The 21,306-nt window shown below is 42.3% G+C and overlaps 1 protein-coding gene across 1 annotated transcript in view; it reads right to left on the bottom strand.

Moving 5' to 3' along the window:
• Positions 1-21,306, bottom strand: part of KSR1 (kinase suppressor of ras 1) — a 72,916-nt gene that overhangs the window by 4,549 nt on the left and 47,061 nt on the right. Inside the window, exons 3-19 of the mRNA XM_075719492.1 lie at positions 19,040-19,187; positions 16,388-16,859; positions 14,206-14,210; positions 12,234-12,294; positions 11,043-11,126; positions 10,398-10,459; positions 10,184-10,290; positions 9,704-9,872; positions 8,377-8,418; positions 7,348-7,402; positions 6,583-6,628; positions 5,152-5,531; positions 4,145-4,241; positions 3,224-3,357; positions 2,667-2,798; positions 2,259-2,394; positions 1,770-1,903 (exon numbers count right to left, since the gene is read on the bottom strand). Of these exons, the coding sequence (XP_075575607.1) occupies positions 1,770-1,903; positions 2,259-2,394; positions 2,667-2,798; positions 3,224-3,357; positions 4,145-4,241; positions 5,152-5,531; positions 6,583-6,628; positions 7,348-7,402; positions 8,377-8,418; positions 9,704-9,872; positions 10,184-10,290; positions 10,398-10,459; positions 11,043-11,126; positions 12,234-12,294; positions 14,206-14,210; positions 16,388-16,859; positions 19,040-19,187 (2,264 nt within the window). The remainder of the gene's footprint in view (positions 1-1,769; positions 1,904-2,258; positions 2,395-2,666; positions 2,799-3,223; positions 3,358-4,144; positions 4,242-5,151; positions 5,532-6,582; positions 6,629-7,347; positions 7,403-8,376; positions 8,419-9,703; positions 9,873-10,183; positions 10,291-10,397; positions 10,460-11,042; positions 11,127-12,233; positions 12,295-14,205; positions 14,211-16,387; positions 16,860-19,039; positions 19,188-21,306) is intronic.

Below are 21,306 nucleotides of genomic sequence, written 5' to 3' on the forward strand. Positions count from 1 at the left end.
ACCCTTTGTTGTACCTTACTGAGTGCTGCGACATGCACATATACCTGCCTAGTGTAAGGAAACAATACCAGACAGTTCTACTTATCTGTGAGTGGGTAGTAAGCATTCAATCTTTGCTAACAGTGTCCTTTTCTATAAGAATGAGGCCGCAGTCTTGGAGAAGTATTCCACATTTTAAAGTTGTTAGACATTGTAATGTATCAGGGACCCAGTACAAATGTTAGGGAAATTGCAGAAGAGGCAAATGGCGAAATTTTCAACCAAAACCCCAAACAAGCCACACCCACCAAAGCACAAAATGCGATGATAGTCACCATATAAGCAAACAGAAGCATTTGGTTAATTATGATAAGGCATTGCAGAAAGATCATGAAGGGTTATGGGAAAGAAACGGGGAGATTAAACATCAAAAAAAGGAAAAAAAAAAGAGAAAATAAATACTTAGGGGTTCAGTAGATGAAAATAAACAGTTAGCAAAGTACATGGTAAATGGGCACTGGTCGCAAACATGTCTGATCTCCCACAGACTTTGAGAAAAAGCACTGAGGTGACCACGATGTAACCTTGCGCCTCAGAGAAACTCTGAGCGTGTTCCTGGCGCTGGGCTGGCTGCCTTTCACCGGGGCTTGCAGGCCCAGCCTGCCAACTGACGTCCGTCGGAGCTACTCGGGGCAGTCGGCAGTGGAGATCAGACAACTGGCATAAAACTGGTCTGGGGTGGGGCTTTCAGTCTCTGGGCTCCAGAAATTGTATCTGCTTTGCTTCCGCTTGATTTTGGTAAAAGTGGAACTGGGAACCATCCTCCTCCGAGAGTGGCAGGTTATTCATGAGAAGGGAGGCTGAAAGTTTTAGGCCTTGTGGCTTTATGCTCATCCAGTGTGAACTGGAGTGAGTTTTATATTCTGGTCTGTCATAACAGATGTCATGGATGTGCAATCGGGTGTTTTGAGGGACCTCTTCCAGTTTTGACAGTTTACGGCTACTTGATCATGTAAGACCTTTCATCCCCAGCTGCAATGCAGAAACTGACTTTGGAAGTATCACGATCTGAGAAGGATTTATGCTGACTTCTCATGATTTATCCTTCCTTCGTCCAGATCTCGACATCATTCCAACTTAGAGATTCAGTCCAAACATTGCAACTTGTTCCTAGCTGTCAGTTTACTGCATCTTCAGGATTTCTAAATCACTCAACACACAATTACCACCTACTTTGGTTTTTCCCCAGAAGTCAATTATTCTGAGTCAGGACTAATGCTGCATTTCTTTATCTGCCTGTGCAAATGGGGCACTCTGCCATAAAGAGGAGGAGGGGACTGGATTTTTCTCCTACATACCCCTTGAGGAAGGCTATGAACTTAGGGCTCTTCCAAAACGTGGCAGTTCAGTTTCAGAGGGAAATGGTGGCACATTCTTTAGTCCTTCCCTTCTTCAGTCAGTACCAGCCATTATAGGGGAAATTGTAACCACTTTGGGGTCAGTGTGGGCCCTTTTCAGTACTATTGGTAGATACTCTCTGAAACTAAACATAGAGCTGGATAAGCAATCTACTGAAGGAGGGAGGTGAATATGTTTAAAGTAGGAAATTAACTGTCTGAAGCACGCAAGCTTAATTGCATAATTTCCTAGTAACTAGAAAAGCAGAACAGCACACTGTTGCTCTCCCATCAGAGGTTTGACAGCCCGCAGGAAGGCAAAATAAAGCATAGAAATGATCAGCTAGCAAATTCTGAGCGGCATAAATGTTCTTAGCAGCAGCAAATACTCACTCAGCAGACTTCCAGAAATGCCCTGGGTGGGAGAGCCGACGATTCAATTTTGGCAGTTTTTCAAGCATATCCATGAGGACAGTGAAGCTGGGTCTCTCACTGAGATCAAATGACCAGCATGCCGAGAGAATTTCCTGCAAAGGGTAGTTGTGGCTCATTACTCCACTTAGTTCACAGGTCAACTGTGCAGACCAAGCAACTCATTTGAGCATTGTGATTTGTGTGAGCCCAGCCAGAGATACTGTTTAACAGCAGTCTTGGACATTCTTCTAATCAAACAGTTCCTGCGTGCCGGTGGATGTCCACTTCTATATGACAGTTCTGTGCAGAGGCTTAGTATCTAAGCTGGTGTCCCATTCTAATCTGTTCTCTCTCCTGCCCTTTATCTTTAGGGTTACAATAAGAGTAAAATAAATCTCCTCTTTAGGCAGCTCCCTCTTTTCCTGATGAATAGCTATATGGAAGGATTCCTGCAACTGAGGTACTTACGTTGACTTCTTTCCCCAAACTAACAGTTGAAAGGACTTGTTTCACTCCTTCGCCACTTCCAATCTGCCAGATGAGCGCCTCTGCAGGCTGGCTCTTGAAAGGCCATTCTCTTGCTTGGAGCTCATACCACACAGTCCTGCAACGCCAACAGATGAATCAAGCCTTTGCCTGCTCTTAAGGGAAAGGTACAAAACCCTGACACTGTTCCAATTTCTTCAGATAAGCTCTGGAAGATGTATAAGGCTGTGCAGCAAATCCCTCCCGCCCCACACACCTCCCACCCCTGACTTTTGTAGTAGGTGAGAAAAATGCGAGTCTGTGAGAAGAGGACCGCTGGCTCACAAGGCTCAGGCCTCTAACAAATCTGATTCAGCAAGCTCCCGTGGTACTCAGGTGTTCCTCTCTTACCCAAAGGCATAGATATCTGCAGCTTTGGAGAAAGGCAGCTTGTCTTCATCTTTCCCAGGGGCCATCTCACGGACAATCTCGGGTGCCAGGTAGCATAACCAGTCATGAGGCAGCTTCAATTCATTCTCCCTCCTGAGTTCAAAAGAAAGAAGTGGTACTGAAACACTACTGCTTCAACCAAGAAGCAGTGTACAGACCGTATCTGTGCTTCACCTAATGCCTTTACTTTATTTACTCAGCTGTTTTTGCTGACATTTCCTTTCTAATTTTCTTGCTATATTAAAAAATATGCATGTGTTAGCCTGACTCTCCAGCTCATTCTTGGGCTTAAAGTTTTCTTTGTTCTGAGTCTTACTCCATACATAACTTCCTAGCTGTGTGTTAGGGGAACTCTAGAAAGAACTCTGCTAAAAAAACATGAAAACAAAGAAAAAGTGCATATTCCAGAAGTGTATGTACTAAAGCAGTCAACACCCCTCACTTGTATTGTGTAACACATCAAAATGTTTCCCTATTTGATCATTATTTATCACTCGAGAATTGGACCGAGCACTTACCTTCCTTCCTGAACCACACCCGAGATTCCAAATAATCCAAAGTCAGTGATCACAACTTTCCCATTGTCATAGAAAACATTCTTGGACTTTAGATCCTTATGTACAATCCCCTTTGCGTGAAGATACCCCATGCCCTGGGAAATATATGCGGAGAAGTAAACTTTATTATTTACAAGCATCTAACTCTAGGCATGCTTTGCTTTCTAATACACATTCACTCTCATTACTCCAGCATAAATGATTAATTGTAAGTGGGGACACAGCAGCTGTCTGACTTATGCAGGAAGGGTACAAGGGAGCCGATCTTAGTTTAGTGCTCAGCCTCTGAATTGCTTTTCGTTCTCTGCACAGCAGGGCTGCTGGAAGGCTACTCTTAGTTGAAGCATTACGTGGCTGTGGACTTCACAATTCTGAAGAAGTCTGTATGTGTAAGAACAATGAATAACTGACAGAAGTTTGCTCACAAAATTCACAGGATATTTCCGCCAGAAAAGGAGACAGCAACTTTAGAAATGCTTCTTCAGTTGAGAAATATTGAAAGCAAGCACAGAAGACGCTGTGCACATCTAGGAGAAAATGCCATCTACTTCAGAATGCATTACCTTAGCTGCAGTTACTAATAAAGAGAAGCGACGGGGAAGGAAACCTGTCCTGCATACCTTTCTTCATTGTTCCCTTTATTGAAATTCTCCCTCCCCAGCCCCTAACTGACAAGCAAAAGGTCTGTTTCTCTCCTTACAAGCCCTTAGCTTACTGGCCACTAAATTAGCACTTTTTTTCAGCCAACTTTGAGTATCTCCTGCTGCAACACGCTGTCGGGCTATTGAGACTTACAGAACCTTTCCAGCTGTGCAGCCTCTAAACTCTTGCTGAGGCACTGCCCAGAAAGCAGGTGTCTCCGTTAGCATAACGTACCCTTACCTTAATGATCTCCTGTGCTATCTGCCTGGTTTTGTTAATATCCAGGGATATCTTGGGGTCCCTTACAAACGAGTGAAGCGTTCTTCCTTTGCAGAAGCTACGGGAAAGAGGAACAACAATCCTGAAAAAGGTCTTTAAAATATTGGAGAGAAATAAGAATGTAACACTGGATGTTCACTTGGTTTTCTTACCATGTTGACAGAATCCCAGCCCTTTTCCTCTGCTGAGAAATGCCATTTCAAAGAGCTTTAAGGACCCAATTGTACAGGAGACCTATTGTTAAAGCATGCTCAAGGATACGCAACAAATGCTTAGGTATTTCTTCAGAGGCCCAGTTGTTATACTGCTCTGACATCTGAAGTCCAGTTTTCAAAATCTGAGCATCAGCTTCTGCTGCTGGTGTTACTGGTCACTTAAGCAGGAAACATCTTTTGGAACTGGCGATTAGAAATGACTGAGTGCCTCCTTGCCAGACCGTGAGAATGGCGTGCCCTTGGCCTTACTTAAATTCAGCCTGCCTATGAACGTGCCAAAAAGCTGTTATTTAGGGGCTAAATGATCCTCATCTCAACTAAATACTGAAAACAGAAGAGAGGAGAAAAATAATAACATTTTTGCCTAATCAGCAAGTGTCCCTAGGCGGAACAGAAAGGAACAGATAACTGTAGCATTATCAGCCTCACACATTGGTTTATGTCACTTTGCTGAATTGGAACCATCTGGAAGTAGATGACAGAGGAACAGCCTGTTCCAGATTTTTTTTTTCTCCTGCTTTTTGAATTTTATTATTTAAGAATTACAAAATAAAAAGAAAATTGCCAAAAGGTATTATACGTTCCCTGAAAGGAGACAACCCTAGTATCCAAAACTCCGAGCAACATAGACTGCATTCATGTCTGCCACCTCCCGACTGCAGTGAGAGGTTTATTTTTATATATATAAAAAAATATATTATCTATCTATATAATATATATATTAAAAATAATACTAAGATGCTATATCCTTACCTGGTAATGATTGCTAAATGAGGAGGGTTCATGCATGCTCCCATGAAGAGTACCACGTTCTCATGCCGGGTCTGTCTATAGTTCATCACCTCCTTTTTAAAGAGCTTGAGATGATCCTGATTGTTCCCGTCTATCTCCAACAGCCTGATGGCCACCTCCCCGTGCCATTTTCCCTTGTAAACCTTGCCCCATCGTCCTTGGCCAATAGGATCCCCCAGTTCAATCTGTTCAAAGGGAATGTCCCATTCTTGCAGGTAGACGCTGGTCTGGCTAGGTTTGCGATAAATCATCCCTTGCAAGTGTGGCCGTCTGTTTGGCAAATCTTCCACCTCATCCTCATCATCTTCAGGTTCTGATTTATTACTCTCTGGTTCTTCCACCTGTTTACAAAAAGAGAAGGGAAACATAGGCTGAGTCCCACCTGAGGGGCAGAAGCAGCCTACCAGCCAGCAGCAAAGGCTGCTTTGACTCAGCTTCAGGGGGCTGGATGTACGCATTTGACTACGGCTCTAGAAATACACCTCACAGGACAGACATCTCGGAAGGCTACAAAAAGACATACATCTTCGCTATGTCAGTGCACGCAGGTGAAGACAAGAAAGGCTTTATCCCATATAAAGTTAAATTTGTAGAACCGGCACTAACATGTAGGGACTCAGCATCTCTCAGGATCTGGCCTTTAGTGTGGGGAAAAATACTACAAGACCACTCTAAAAGGAAGGGCCAAGAACCTCTTTGTTCTTCAAATAAATGTGGGTGGGTTTGGGGTTGGGTTTTGGGTTTGTTTTTTTTTTTATTACTAAAATTCTCCTGTTAGGGAGAAATGCTCCAAAATTCAGCAAATTCCAGTAATTTCTGCTGAAATAATTGATTCTATCTCTATAGGTTTATTCATCCCTACAGAAACCCATTTCAGTGTTCATACTACAAGCTGAACATGTGCTTAGGCACCACCAAAATCAGTCTTGTGAATAGGCACGGAAAGGCTCTCCTATGCAAAACGTCAGCTCATGGTAGATCCTGCAAAGCAAAGTGTGTAAGCATGGGCTTACGTGATCACAGGTAGCACCTACACATGCATGACTTGCAGATCTGAGGTCTGCAGAGCATTTAGACCTCGCAACTCCAGCAGCAGGCCTGCAGCTCTTGTAATGCAAAAACGGCTGCACCAAAGTGCGTGAGCCAGAAGTTTGAAAAATACCATCTTAGCCCAATTAGAAAAAGTTAAGTATTGTTACAAGTACGTAAATGTTTCGGCCTAGTTACAGAAACCATGAATTTTCAGTTGAGCTCTTTGCAGTACAAACAGGTCGGTGGAACTGAGGTAAAGGCACAGCTAGTCTACACTCGTAATTCCAGGGCCACGACTTTTTTATCGCACTTTCAACATGGCATTTCTGACTGTACAAAGGGGCAAACCAGAACACCTACCTCTGCTTCACATTCAACTCCACCTGTGTCTGGCCGTTCATGAGCACTAACAAGAGAAGACAGGTTTACAGTGAAAATAATGTTTGCATATCCACCTGAGTTAGAAAAGTGGGCTGCTATACGCACCATGGAGTGGAAGGAAGCAAATAGAGAACAGATCTTGAGAGCATTATAGTAGGTCAGAGAAAAACACAATTACTGCTCCACTTAACAGATAAGGACTTTCTAAGCTTACTTCAGAAATGAGGGACAAAGACTTTGAAGTGGTTTTCAAGGATTAAGTGGCAGGAATTGATTTGGCAGTGGCATGGCTGCATTATTACAACGTGTTCCAGTAACAGATACTCCTATTCCCACTACTGAAATCCTACAGTGGAGAAGCAACTGTGAGCGCTGGCAATGCAGGCTAAAATCTTTTGCGTGCCCTACAACTCAGATCCTTAAAAAGATGTTTGCTTGCAGCTAAGCGTGTCATGCTCTTTTAATTGAAAAACTGTAACTTCTATCTCATTGGACCTTTCTGATCTCAAGAATGCACATATAACCATAACTAGATATTAAAGGTGTGGACTTCTTACTGTCCGATTTAAAGTAAATATCACATTCAGCTTTATAAAACTGGGAATACCAGTATCACCCTTGCTGACTAAAATTATCCTCTGAGTTCTCAGATGATAAGTTCAGTTTTGGTCATAACATAGCGCTTTCAGACTGATCTGAAGATTATCAGGTAAACAAATAAAAAGAATTTAAAACTATACTTACTTAGTGTCTGCAGCTGTTTCTGGAGGCTGTGCTATTTGTGCAGGACTGGGAATTTCTGGGAAAGTAGAAACATTTATGATACATATTTTACACTTTAATCTCTTACAGATTGGAAGTTTTAGCATTGCAATAGTGATAATTTGCTTCTTATCGAGGAATTATAAAGTAAACTCAACCACACACAATGTGATTTTATACTTCCATGTTTTTAAAACTATGCTCATCTTTCCTAGTACTTACATGCCTGTATATTGACCAAGCCCAGTGGTCTTCCCATTCACCTACTTATCTGTAATGTCTTTCAAGGTCGGCCCTTGTCTGTGAACTGCTCACAGGCTTTCAAGTTGCCTTGGACAATCAGAAATACTTAAATCCTCACAGAACTAGGACGTTTGAATTCATCTGTGCTGCAGGTCATGTATTCCAACTGCACCTAGTCTGTCCAGTGTCACCAGTGCACAGGAAATTCAGCTTGGGTTGCAAATCCTCCCGAAATTCAGAATAAATACTCTGTACCTGGCATCCTACGTCATCAATTCTCACTTTGGAAACAAACAAACTGTTTCTAAGGGTTCATGGACAGCTGACTGAGAAAAGTTTGTATATGCAAATCTACATATGAATAGTGTTGCATCATTCTTAAATCCCATAGGCAAAAGCCTCAGTTGATAAAGGTGAGCTCAGCATTCCTGAACTGCCAGTGTCCATTTATACTAGCTAATTACAGAACCCTCAAAGTGAGCTTTTTTAAAGAAAGCAAGCTGTGTATAGAATCCCACAGCAGAAAGCTACTGGTTTACAACTGAATATTCAAAGTTTCACCTTAGTATGTAAATCACATCACTACCTCATATTAGGAGAGAGAGGCCTGAATTATATACTGAGATAAGAGAAAGTTTGAATTGTTTTAGATACTTTTTTTTTTTTTAAAAAGCAGAATTACTGTCCTTGGGCAGCATGCAGAAGTTTACAAACAAGTTACTTTTTGGCAGCAGAAGCTGGTTAGTAGAATTAAAACAATCAACTCACCTGGGAAGATAAACTGTTGTCTATGCTGAATGTAGTAGGCAGCTTTTTTTTTTTAATTTTTAAAAAAAAGGACAGCAAAAAAAAAATTACCAGGAGAAAAAAAAACAAAACAAAACAAAACACAAACAAGTTAGAGGATCATCAGTAAGTGCCCCATATGCATTCAATGACTTAGTCCCAACTTACTGTTGGGAAACAGATTAGTAGATTATCAGCCTGCTTGAGGGGGTGAATTTCAGCACATGCATTTTTGGAAGACTATGACAGATGATACTTATCAAATGAAAGCTATGTTACCAATAAGCAAACAGTCTGGTGGGAAAACAACACATTCAGACTTCAAGTGGCAGAAGCAAATTTAGAGAACCCAGGAATGCTAGAAGCCAGGCCCAGGTAAAAGCTGGTATTTCGATGCTCTCTCATGTCTTCAGCTTTACAGAGATGCACCCAGAGAAGCTGAAGCTCATGACCCATCTGCAAGCATTGTTTTTATTTCAGTGAATTTGAGCAGTATGTCCTAATACAAAGTAGTTGCAGTAGAATCCTTGTACTAAACTGGCTCCGCTTCTGCTCCTTTTGAGTAGGCTAAAATAGCAACTTTCACTCACAGATCAAAAGCTTGATGCAAAATACAGCAATGTTGACAGCTAGATGTAGCAGCTAGTGAGCAGCATGTGACTTCATTTCCAGATCAAAGGAATTAAATTTATTCTCACTATGTAAATCTAGACCCTTGTCAGAGATCCTGGCTTCTGTTGACTTTGGTAAAGACCGCACATTTGGGTCCTTAATCTGTAAAGTATTGAGGGTAAATTCTTCTCCACCATACATCTATGTCAGTGGTTTAAAAATGAGTGTTGATTGTTGGTTATGTTTTGGAAGGGACTGGTAAAGTATTTCATCCCAGTTCTCATTTTCACGTTTTGCTCTAGCAATCAACTTACTCATTATTTAAAGCCACTGGTGACCGAACACAGCAGGCAGCATGCATTTTACAATACAATGAGAAAAGGGAGGAAAAATGTGATTTTTTTTTTCTTTAGTCCTTTTCAAAAAAGGAGAAAACAGAAAGATCAAATCATTTAAGAAAGGTGCCAACACTCCTTAATAATCTGTCTTCTGCAAAGGTATCTTATTGATACCACTTAAAAACTTTTAAGAACAGACCATTTTCTTTTATCAGGTAACAAGATATACCTTCATGCCTTGCTTAAGACACAACCATGTATTCAGAAACCTGCAACTACCTGTGAGGTCTTGGTAAGCCTCTGCTTACTTAGAGGCCTTTCTGATCTTGGCAGAGGTCTCCTGACAAAGGTAAGTTTACCTGGGAAGTTAAATCGTCCATCCCTCTGGCCCATCGGAGATGGGTTTGGGGGAGGTGTTGCACTGGGAGGGTTGGAAGACTGGAAAGGTGCTGGAGATGATGGTGTGGATGAGGTTGTAGAAGAAGGATTACTGCTGGAGTCCAGATGATTTATTGCTGGTGGATGCTCCTGCAAAGCAAGGAAAGTCACTCGTGAGAAAACAATAAAAAGAAAGAATTCCCCTCTGTTTACTGAACAACAGAGAAAGGAAAGCTGTCCCTAGCCTCGATTGTAGCATGGTTCTTCTAAGTGAGTAGGCAGCTGGAGCTGTGCACAACCTATGTTTTATGAGGAGAAAATGTCATATATCAAAGTCCCCTTGCAAAGCGAAAGCTCAAGGTGCCATTCTTGTTCCAACCAGAAAGGTACTGCTGCCACCTCTCCTTATTATAGCTCCTCAGTGACTTACAGACACAAGACTCGCTTCAATCGCCGTGTACCTTTTTAGTTAGTGCTTTGGGAAGAGTTCCAAATTGTGGCTCTGTTGGTCTGTCTACTGGATTATTGATATCAGAAGGGACAGACTCTGTTCTTCTTATTTTTGTTACTGAAAAACAGGTTGGAGAAGGGAGAAAAAAGCTTTAATCAGACTTTTTATTCTTGTGATACCATTAATTACATTGAAATGCTAAGAACTTGTAGAAAATTACTTACTGGGAAGGAAGGATATTCTACAAGCAGGTGCCTCTTTAGTACATTTGTTGTGACATTTTAATCTGAAAGAGAAACATTACATGTTAAATAGCAACTTGTTCTTTCCCAAAAAGAAGCAGCCTACCCTTAATTTGTAATTCTTATGCTAATCTCAGAGGGAGTTCTGGAATGCTCCAGGCCCCAAAGTAGCATGCATTTGTATGAAGAATCCTATTATGTGTGTCATTAGGCTAATGAAAGCCATATACATATCTTAGCATCTGATTTATTTTTAAAATAGTTACCTTCACTGACTCTCATCCTGTGACAGTGAAGCACTAAAATCTCACTGCTCTGGACTAACAACCCGGACAGAGAAGCAAAAACTAACATTCTCACTGTTATTTAGGTACCCAGCTCCACTACAAGATTTGCCCATGATCAGGTAGGAGGCCTGTGGCAGGGAAATAAATTTGGTTCATCTATGTGTCAGGCTGCCAACCTAAGTATAGGTTGTGCCAAAGCGTCCCTTTGCCAGTTCAGAAGCTGACTGAAAAAGTGATGCCACCGTTAAGAGTGCATTACGTCAAGAGATACTTGTCACTGGCAAACTTTAATGAATCAAATGCAAAGTTCTTCTGAAAAAGATCATCACTGTGTGCTCACCTGCAGTACTTACACTTCACCCCGAACATCATGCTTTTCTGACAGACTTGGCAAATCTGAGATAACCAAGACTTCGTAGAGAACCTAAGTGGAGACAAGAGGGGAAAAATTCTGTTAACTGGTGTCTAAAGGAAAATTAACATTTGTAGGTAGTGACGGGCAGGCTATACTCCTTTAGCCCTTTCTGAAAAGGGCAAGTTGTGGAAAAGACTTCTCACTTTTCTGATCAACAGCAACTGAAAGAAGGCTGGCACCAACTCTGCTGGCCTCTTGCTAGTTCTCCACTCTTGGAACAGGGCTGAGAGGGGCTCAGAGGTGTCTGACAAAGAGACAGGGTGTGCATCTACACACATCTCTAGAAGGTCCTCAAAGCTGCAGCTCAGCAATTACAGACCTGAAGCCTCATGCAGTCAAAGATATCCAAGTGATAGAATATCACTTCTTTTCATAAACACCCCCCCGCCCCCCCAAACTGGAATTGAGCTTCACCTCATGAAACAAGCAAGCTCTGAGAGGAAGCAGCCAGCACACACTCCACCTGCAGATCCGGCCCACGAGCACGTGCTGCCTATCAGTTGCTGGTGTCCTGTCTCAGGTCAGCAGGACATGTCACGTGGTGCTGGTTATATTCATCTGAACATCTCTGTAGAACTGGGACCCAATTTACGGTGGGTGGGTGGTGGTGGGAGTGTTATCCCTTTTACCAAAAAATTAAACGGATGGGCTGGTTTGGCATTAGAACTGGCTGGCCCAGTTTTGGTTTGGATTTGGGAAGGGGGGGGGTGCAGGAAGCTGCAAGGGAGGAAAAGGGAAATATATGCTCTTTCCATGTGGGGAGGAAGGAGCAGCTTCCCTTTCATTTGTAGCAGTGGAAATGTTTTAGAAAAGGCCTTGTCACACATCTGGCATGCTTGGTCCTATCACCCCATGCACAACATTGCTACTGCTGGTACGCTAGTCATTATGGAATCACCAGTCAATTGGCTGTGTAAAAAAGATTTCAAGTGCATATATTAAAAAGAAATTAAGCTGAAATACACAGTTAAGGCTGAACTTGGCAAATGAAGCACCCAATCCAACTTCAAACCTATCTTAGAGTCGTGACTGCCACAAATGCACTAAACAGAATGCTGTCCTGGTCTGACCCCACAGTTTGTTTCCTCTGTGGCTCCCACAGCACGTCTTGCTTACCTGTGTGTTACAGCTAAGCCAAAGTCTCTTCGTACCGTTTGAGGGGATCCTTGGGAGAGTTCTGATGGAGAACAAAAGGATGTTTTAGGGAAGCATTACTCACAAGTGTGCTGCTTACCAGTCTAGACAGAAACAAAGTGATCACTGTCATAGGTAAGGACTAGTAGCCATGACACTGTTGTTAGCACAGCTGAGATTGCTTTGCCTTCTGCAGTAAAGCTACTGCCAGATACTATTCTCTTATTTATTTCCATATGGAGGCAATATAAGATAAGATCTGGTGGTGGAATCATAATTCTTCCTTCTTTTTATTAAATCGTTATGTTTTATGTTTAGGGATTACAGAGGGCCATCTGATTAGGTCTAGGCCATTGTTAAAACAAAATGGCAAGTCAGACTTTACTCCCAACTGGTTTACCACGAATACCATTACCCAGTTTTCATACAGTGTCAGTAGACTTCAGAATATTTGTTTACACTGAAAATTATTATCTCCATTTTACAGACAGGGCCAGTGTGACCCAGAAGAATAAAAAGACTTACATGAGATCACTTAGCTAGCTGATAAGTGCAGAAAGGGAGACCTAGACTTCAAGAGGCCAGTCCAGCGCTCCAGTGGTTATACCGCATAACTTCCTAAAAACTCTCAAATACTATGATTCAGGCATATTTCCTGAATTAAATCTATAGCCATATTGCAAATCTGGAGAAAACTCATCTGCAAGTATCAACAGAGCTTCAAGGCTGGACACTGTCAATGCTTACAAAAAGCCAGTCTCTTTATTTGACCCTAGATGGCACCAGATTCTTTTTTATCATTATTCCAGTGAACTTTTAAAGGCATCTGTGGTCTTCAGCATCTTAGAATAGGCTGGAATGACTAGTTGCTTTTCCAAGGAATATTGCTGATTTGGTGTGGCCATCCAAATGCACAGTCATCTGAATGAATCATAATACAACAGCTGAGATGGCTGTTAACATCAATTAAGATGGCTAAGTCCTTACTGAAGAGTCCTAATGAATATAAAAAGTTTGGAATTGAATGGGACTTAAAGGAGCCTAGAATATAGATTTTAAAACAGACAATATGACTATATGCATAGAAGCACCAAAAGTCTTCATTTCTGTTTGAATTTACTCTAATGCCTTTTTTATTTATTGCATAAATTCTATCACTTTCCACAGAGAAATGCTCGGATTTCTGCTTGCATTTTCATTTTACAATTTTCTTTCCATGCTTTTTCATTTCTGAAAGTAATTCCTGGGATTTTTGTTTTAAAGGGCATTAGATATATGTGTGGTGCTATAATGTCCTTATTTGGACTTTTATACCTTACAAAAAGGTGAGACACTTTCCAAGATGCTCATATCTCTCTACAATAGCATCCAAGGTTTCAGGTTGTGTCAGACAGACACACACAGTCATGTCAGGATAGCTAAAACACTAAGTGGCATTGATACTTTACTGGACAGAAACACAAGTCCTAGTCCTGTAAGCCATTAAACATGTGAATAGATTCATCAACATCAGAGGAAGCATTCCACATTTAAGCAAGCACATGCTGAAGCATTTCTCAGAAGGTTGCACATAACTGTCTAATTTCATTAGAGAGATACTTGGCAATGAATATCCAAAGATACTAAATGGTTAGATATGAAATTATTGATGCCTCTTGGTACTAGAAATAACAGCTGTCTGAAGTCACAGACAAGCAGTTACACCCAAACCCCTTGCTTTAACCCTTTTCCTTGCTTTTGTCATCTGAAGAAATACCAGGTACAAAAAAGATCATGTAAACATCCTGCAGTTTTCTAGTAGGCCAGGCTCCTGTTACAGTTAACAGAAACTCTGGGATGGAAGGCCCTATTGAGGACCTCCAGAGGTTCCACAGGGATGATCAAAAGATAGTTGACAAGGTCAGGTTCTTCTCTCTCAGCAATGAAACGAAGACAGCCCTGTAAAATCTCTTACCGAACCTAGAGAGAAAGAAAAAAAATATTTTTTTTTAAACATTCATATTCATGTGACAGGATACACACTTTGATAGAGCAGAAACTCTTTCCTGCAGCGTTTGATGTCAGGTTTACAAACATCTCTGGTTTTGCACAGGCTCCTGAAGTTGCTGCACAGCCAATGTTTTCCTGCCTACAAATGGTAGTCTTTGCTGGGTAGAGCTCCAGGTCCAGCCTGTGAGTGAAGTGTGCAAGAGTGTACCTGAATTTTGGCTTGCAGACAAGAAGTGTTAATGGGGCTGCGCAACTCACTCAGCTGGCAGGCTCCGTGGAAGTGTCTAAATCACAGAAATGCTACATTTTGCAATTCCTATCAGACTTAATCAATATGACCTAGATCACAGCAGAACCAGGTTCTCACCACTGAATTTCAAAACAAAGCTTTGCATTGGCCACAGATGCTTACTTGCTGCATTTAGATGTTTAGCAATTTGCAGGTTTTGGTATATACTTCACATGCACTCACAGTGTGGAAGAATACCAGACTGCTTACAAGGCTACACATTTATAGTGAACTCTCATGTCAATCAGCAGGCAATACAGCACTGCAGCATCAAAAGCACAGCCCTTCGCTGTTAATGCTCACCCCCAAAATCTCACCTCCATTCTCAGCTGGGCTAGTTTCCCTTATACAAAAATGTAATTCTGGCAAAAAGGTCCTGAATAGAACAGGCTCTTTGAACTCTTTCAGGTAGTCAGAGAGTTAGGGTAAGTTGTAACGATCCAGTGCCTGCTACAGAATTTGGATGCTGACCTAAGTCTCTGATGTTTGGGGATAGCCAGAGTCTTTGGAAAGCACCTTTCTTTCCCAGTTTCAACTATTAGTTAAATGTTAGATTAATACGCTTTTTTTGTGTAGGTAGGATGGAAGGTATCTCAAAGCCTGGATCAGTCCAAAAAAAAAAAGGTGTAGCCTAAGACCATTTATCTTGCTATGGAACTATAGTTGTCTATACTGTAATAAATGTGTTTTAAAGCTCACACTAGCAGCTAAATACATGTTAAGATAAAAACCTAAAAGGATCATAGAATCATAGAATCGTCTAGGTTGGAAAAGACCTTTAAGATCATCCAGTCCAACCATTAACCTACACTACCAAGCCCACTCTAGACTAATCAAGGGTAGACCAGACTAAACCATATCCCGAAGTGCCACATCTACCCGTTTTTTAAACGCCTCCAGGGATGGTGACTCCACCACCTCTCTGGGCAGCCTGTTCCAATGCCTGACCACCCTTTCCGTAAAGAAATTTTTCCTAATTTCCAGTCTAAACCTCCCCTGGCGCAGCTTAAGCCCATTTCCTCTTGTCCTATCGCTAGCTACTTGGGAGAAGAGACCAACACCCACCTCACTACAACCTCCTTTCAGGTAGTTGTAGAGAGCGATAAGGTCTCCCCTCAGCCTCCTCTTTTCCAGGCTAAACAACCCCAGTTCCCTCAGCCGCTCCTCATAAGACTTGTTCTCCAGACCCTTCACCAGCTTCGTTGCCCGCCTCTGAACACGCTCCAGCACCTCAATGTCTTTCTTGTAGTGAGGGGCCCAAAACTGGACACAGTATTCCAGGTGCGGCCTCACCAGCGCCGAGTACAGGGGGACAATCACCTCCCTGCTCCTGCTGGCCACAGCATTCCTGATACAAGCCAGGATGCTGTTGGCCTTCTTGGCCACCTGGGCACACTGCTGGCTCATGTTCAGCCGGCTATCTACTAACACCCCCAGGTCCTTTTCGGCCAGGCAGCTTTCCAGCCACTCCTCCCCAAGCCTGTAGCGTTGCATACTAGCCACCTGAACTGTGAGGAACATTTAAGGACAGAAGAGAACTCTAGTATGTGAAATTGGCTACTAGATACTTGAGAAAAACGGACTGGGGCCCTTTAATAGCAGCAGCCATCCCAACCTCCCCCGCATGTGCTATTTCAAATAAATTCAAATAAATTTCAAGTAAAGTACACTATTAAGAAGCAGGTTTTGTGGTTATCTTAGAATATCCCACTGATACAGATTCTCAGACTGCAGTGAAACCATGACGAGGCAACTGGACACCAGCTCTTTCACAGAGTCAGAACTGGAGCACTGAACGCCCTTTGGTGTGAACAGAGCCCACCAGTGCCCCTGGGGAAGGAGGAAGTGTCATGCTTACTTTATTGGAGGAACTTCATCTATCCTGTTTCCCAACTGTGATTCGTGGGACTTGCTCCTTGTGAGGGTTGGAAAGTTAGGTAGCAGCTGAAAAACCTTCCGGGAAGGGGGAGGAGGAGTCCGTGGTGGCTTCAACTTATGCCGTCTCTTGGCTTGAGGAGTGGTTGGTGGAGTGATGGTGATGCTGTGAGGAGTCCTTGGCGTTAACCTTCCACTGTGTGCGGGGAATGCAAAAGGGTCCAGGAGGTTTTCTGCATAGATAGAAGGTCCATGACTCGAGGCAGGAGAATCTGAAGATGGGATTGTAGATACTGACACAGAACGTGCCTGCTGGCTGCTGCCCTTGGGAAGGTGCAGTGCAGAGGAAGTCCACGTGGGCGCAGAGGAGCAGGGGGATTCGGTCGTGTTTGTAGAGCTGTTCTCTCGGCGTGCCTCAGAAAGATTCATCAGCACATCATCTTTTAAATCCCCACCTGTTCACCAACCGTAGCAATGTTCGTGATTGATTAAAAAGAAAAGCCAATGTGTATATATATACCACATCATGCTGCTTTAGGCTTTAAGGTGGTTTTCTTTCCCTGCTTTGCACCTAGCCAAATTGCAAGCCTAGTTTCTCCTCCCCTGACACCCATCTAAGCCATCAGCTAAAGTAACCTTTAAAACAAGAATGGCAGTGACTACCCTCCTTTCCTATCTGTATCTATGTGTCTCAAAAGCTAAAATCAGGTCCTATGTTCTAAGATGGGCTGAGTTTTAACAGATTTGGGCCTTATTGAAGCACATGGGATATACACACCTACATAACACGGGCACCCACATCCCAGTGCAAGCCTGTGTGGATTTGGTGCCAATCTGTTTAGACAAATCTGTACGCCCAACCTGGCACCCTGTCTGCCTTTAGACTGTTCTTTGGTAAAAAGAGGAAACTATTTTCTGTTAGCCAACAGAACTGCTGAATACCACTTAAATTGAGAAAGGCCATTAGATTGGAAATAAGGGGTATCTAGGAGCTCCTCATGCTCATTTGGCCACTTTTCTCTCTCTCTCTCCATGTAACCAGTGCCTAGAACTCACCTGACACCTGGAGTCCTGGGGCACTGCTGTTCAATTACAGGCAGCAGCAGCACTCAGCACAGAGTTGCTGTGTTTGTTCAGACTGTATTAGCTAGAGCTGCACCAGGGACAGACAGCTGGGCAAAAAGGAACCACCACATCCTGCTGGATCGCTGGTGGAGCCCAGCACTGCCTTCTACAATGCCTAGCACTGTACTTCAGAATGATCCAGTACAGCTTGTAGACCAATCCTGGGTATGAACGGGGAAAAAAAAGTGCAAAGGCCTGCAGGCAGCAAAGCAAGAAGGCACAGATTATTGGGATAATTTCAGAGGCTTAATTCATCAGGATAACTCTCCATCTTGAAATTAAGCATGTCCTTAATGATTTAAATCAAGGTGAGAAGTCAAAGCTTCAGGCCCTGGTATCCTATTGACCAGTCAGTCGTTGAAAAGAGATGATATACCTGGATTTTTAAAAATGTTGTTTCTTTATAATAAGTGAATACCATGACTTCTGAACAATGGCTGGTTTTGCCACAGTATGGGTGGGAAATATTTGACAGCCCAGGACAAGAAAGATTAGAGAAAAGGAAATATGAAACTGAGCGGTTCACTGACTTTTCCATTAACTCATCTTTATGATTTGCAAATGGTATGAACTGTCATAATACCAACAGGAAACATCACCTTTCAGTGACAGATTGATAATTGCTACAAAGAAAGAGCTGATGCATGTTAGTACCAGTATGCTGTGAGAAACACTCTCGTACAAACAGATTTTACAGTGCCTTTGAAAGTAGCTGGGAAGGTGATAGAGGAAGACAGTAAAACAGCGCTCTGGGAATCCTGAGTTTGACCAATCTTAAATAACTTGGTGAGATCCATTTGCGTGCTGAACACATGCATTTCTAATTACACAGTACCTTTCTTTCCATAATTTCAAGGTAAATCAGGGTTCTTTCTAGCTCTTGAATTTGCTATTGGAATTTGGCTAATGATTCTGTCAATTCTAGCAGTCAAAGAAAGATAGCAGGAGGCAAGCGGTTTTAAGAAGTGAATCAATTGGCAGACTACAAGCTACAGTGATAAAGGGTTGTCAGAACAACATTCTTCTCTTCCAAAGCATTGAGCTGAACAATACTCAGGCTTCTGAGCAAAGTAATGCCAAACAAAATTACACCTTCTCTCTGTGCTGGCAGTATTTGGGGAGGGGATTACCTACAAGAAATCTGGTTGTATTCATTAGGTCAAGGATATGCGTACTGAATGATGGAAGATTAATTGGAGCATTAGACACAACTCTGAACAGAGAGGGAGTAAGGATATAGTCTACTGAATAGGGAAGGATATTTCTACGTACATTTATTGCCACTTATTTATTTATTTGACATGCTGTCAAAACCAAATCCAATTCACAGCTCTAGATGCATTTGATCACTGCAACTTTATGTACATCCAAGAGCCACAACCTGATACTGGTTACAGAATATACCCAAAGACATTCTCTAGAGGTTTTTGCAGATTGTCTCATATGAAAGGAAGCAGGATGGGGGCCGGATTGCCAAGAAACTAATTCCATAGAACAAGGCAGTCCGTACCTGACTCAGTCACCTTCCGTAAGCAGCTCAGTGCCCCATTGAGTCTGGAGCACTCTTCATCTCTGGCACCACATCTCTTCATTGTTTCTTTCACCTTTGACTCATTCATTTCTAGTAAGGCATCTAAGGTTAGCTCCTCTGGTATTCTCTGCGGAAAAACAAGACGATGCACATTTTTTTAAGATACGTACATAAATAAGACTGTCAGTTGTTATTCTGATGTATTTTAAATAGTGCTACTCTCTCACTGCCTGGTCTGACTCAGGATTTACTCATTTTGGTAGCGCATCTCAATTAAGGATCACTGGGTCAGTGACAACCATGCGGCAGACCTCAGCAGTGCTCAGCAGCTGCTCTCTCTCCTCCCTACATCATAAGAGACCAGGCGTATGCTCGAGCGTGCTCTGTAGCATTAGGATGTTATGGTCGTTCTCTGGTATTTAAGTTAGGATTAGAGGTGATTGAAATATTCTTCTCCCCTTGCGGAAAGTGTTCACTCAGTATTTTTGAAAAGCTACTAATGAAAGCTTAACTTTTTCATTAAAAATAGCAGTCAGAAACAAAACAGGCCTAAAACCTGAAAAAATGTCAGATAAACTTGTTTGGCTTTTCAGTAGGATAGTGAAAAGTAAAAACAGAGAGGAAAATTACTTCTTTTGTTAAACAAAAATAAATTTTTTGACAAAGAGATAGCGACCTCCTCCTCAAGCAATTTTTCTTTCATTAGAAAACCAGCCTTACCCATATCTTGCTTGGAAAGATATTTGTGCAGAACTCCTTGTACATCTTAATACACCAAAGCCCCCAAAGTGATAAGGTTTCGATCAGGCAGACACAAAAGATACAAGGGACTGGAAAGCATGAAATGATCTGGTATTTCCTGACACAGAATTGAGCTGTATCGCCTCTCTCCTCCCCCATTCAAATGTTTCCAGTGTAAGTCTGCAGCAATTGTGGTTAATAAACAAAACCAGGATATTTAGCCCAGATACCCAGGAATTTCCCTGAAAGTTCTGCCTAAACAAACCTCACTGCTGCCTACTCTTACAATGAGATCACAAATTTCACAATATTTGGCCTCTTTCCTAAAGTTTCAACTCCTGGAATCGAGCTATATAAAAGGGTTTCAACTTTTATTTGAAGAGGAAACTCAAAAGAGTGTCTCACTGTTTGGAGAAACAAAAAGCTTGAAATCCTCTAGATCCTTAAACCCCGCTTCCGACTATAAATCAAATTTGAATGTTGTTGAATGTCCTTTAACAATCACATCTTTCTTAATCCAGACTCATGCCTTTGAGATCTGACACATGACTTTTGGTTTTAACTGTGACAGTGCTAGAGAAAGCCCCAACCTTTGGAGCTTTGTAGGTGGTAACACAAAGAGTAATCACATAGTTTCCATTTTTAGTAACTGTTGCATGGAGCAAAGAAAAAAAATAAATTAAAAAAGGGCAGAAGTCTTAAGAAATGCATCCTGCATCTTCTGTCACATGCCCTGAACCGGATGAAACGGAAAACACAGCTGACTCAAGGAGAGGCCAAGAATTTAAATGAGCAGTAAGCACAAAGCAGGTCCATAGTAGAGCCAGAGTTCAATGAAGTTTGGGTAAAGTTTCTATTAATATTAGCAGAATAACAAAAGCATAGCTATCCCACCTGGCGCTGGGTATTATTATTCATTTTTCTGCACACCTGCACCACCAGGATGCAGGAGTAAGACTGCCCCAAAAAGCTTGTTCCCAAATGATGTCCACTTGGGTAAAATGCAGGAGGCACAGAGACTCCAGTGAAAACGCAGTGCAAAATCTGCTCTCCCAGGATTCCTGACCTGATGTTACACTCCAAAGGACAAAAAAACCCCAAGGGTTCAGATCATCTGAGATGAAGTTGGAATGGGTTTCCACAACTCAAATATTCCAGCATGAAGCCAGTACAGGTTTGCTCACACAGATCCCCAGCCAAACTGGGCTGATAACAACAGAATTAAACCAACTCTTTCTTATAGTTAGTTATTTCCCCAGCACCCCCTGAATTCCTCTCCCCTGCACGCAGACAGGCAGCTCACAGAAGCATCTTTGTTCAGTGGTATCACAAGGGTGGTTCTGCGATGCAGGACGTCAGCCTTGCAGTGACACAAGCAGCTCTAAAAGGGACAGTGACTGGCGGCAAACATGGAGCGAGTTTCAGTGTAATACGAAAGACAGTTTTCCACACCACCATGGGTGCCCCTGTCCTCCGGAGCAGGGAAGCATTAAGCATAAGGGAAA

The sequence above is a fragment of the Pelecanus crispus genome, chromosome 12 (genome assembly GCF_030463565.1).
Source record: "Pelecanus crispus isolate bPelCri1 chromosome 12, bPelCri1.pri, whole genome shotgun sequence".
NCBI classification, from domain to species: domain Eukaryota; kingdom Metazoa; phylum Chordata; class Aves; order Pelecaniformes; family Pelecanidae; genus Pelecanus; species Pelecanus crispus.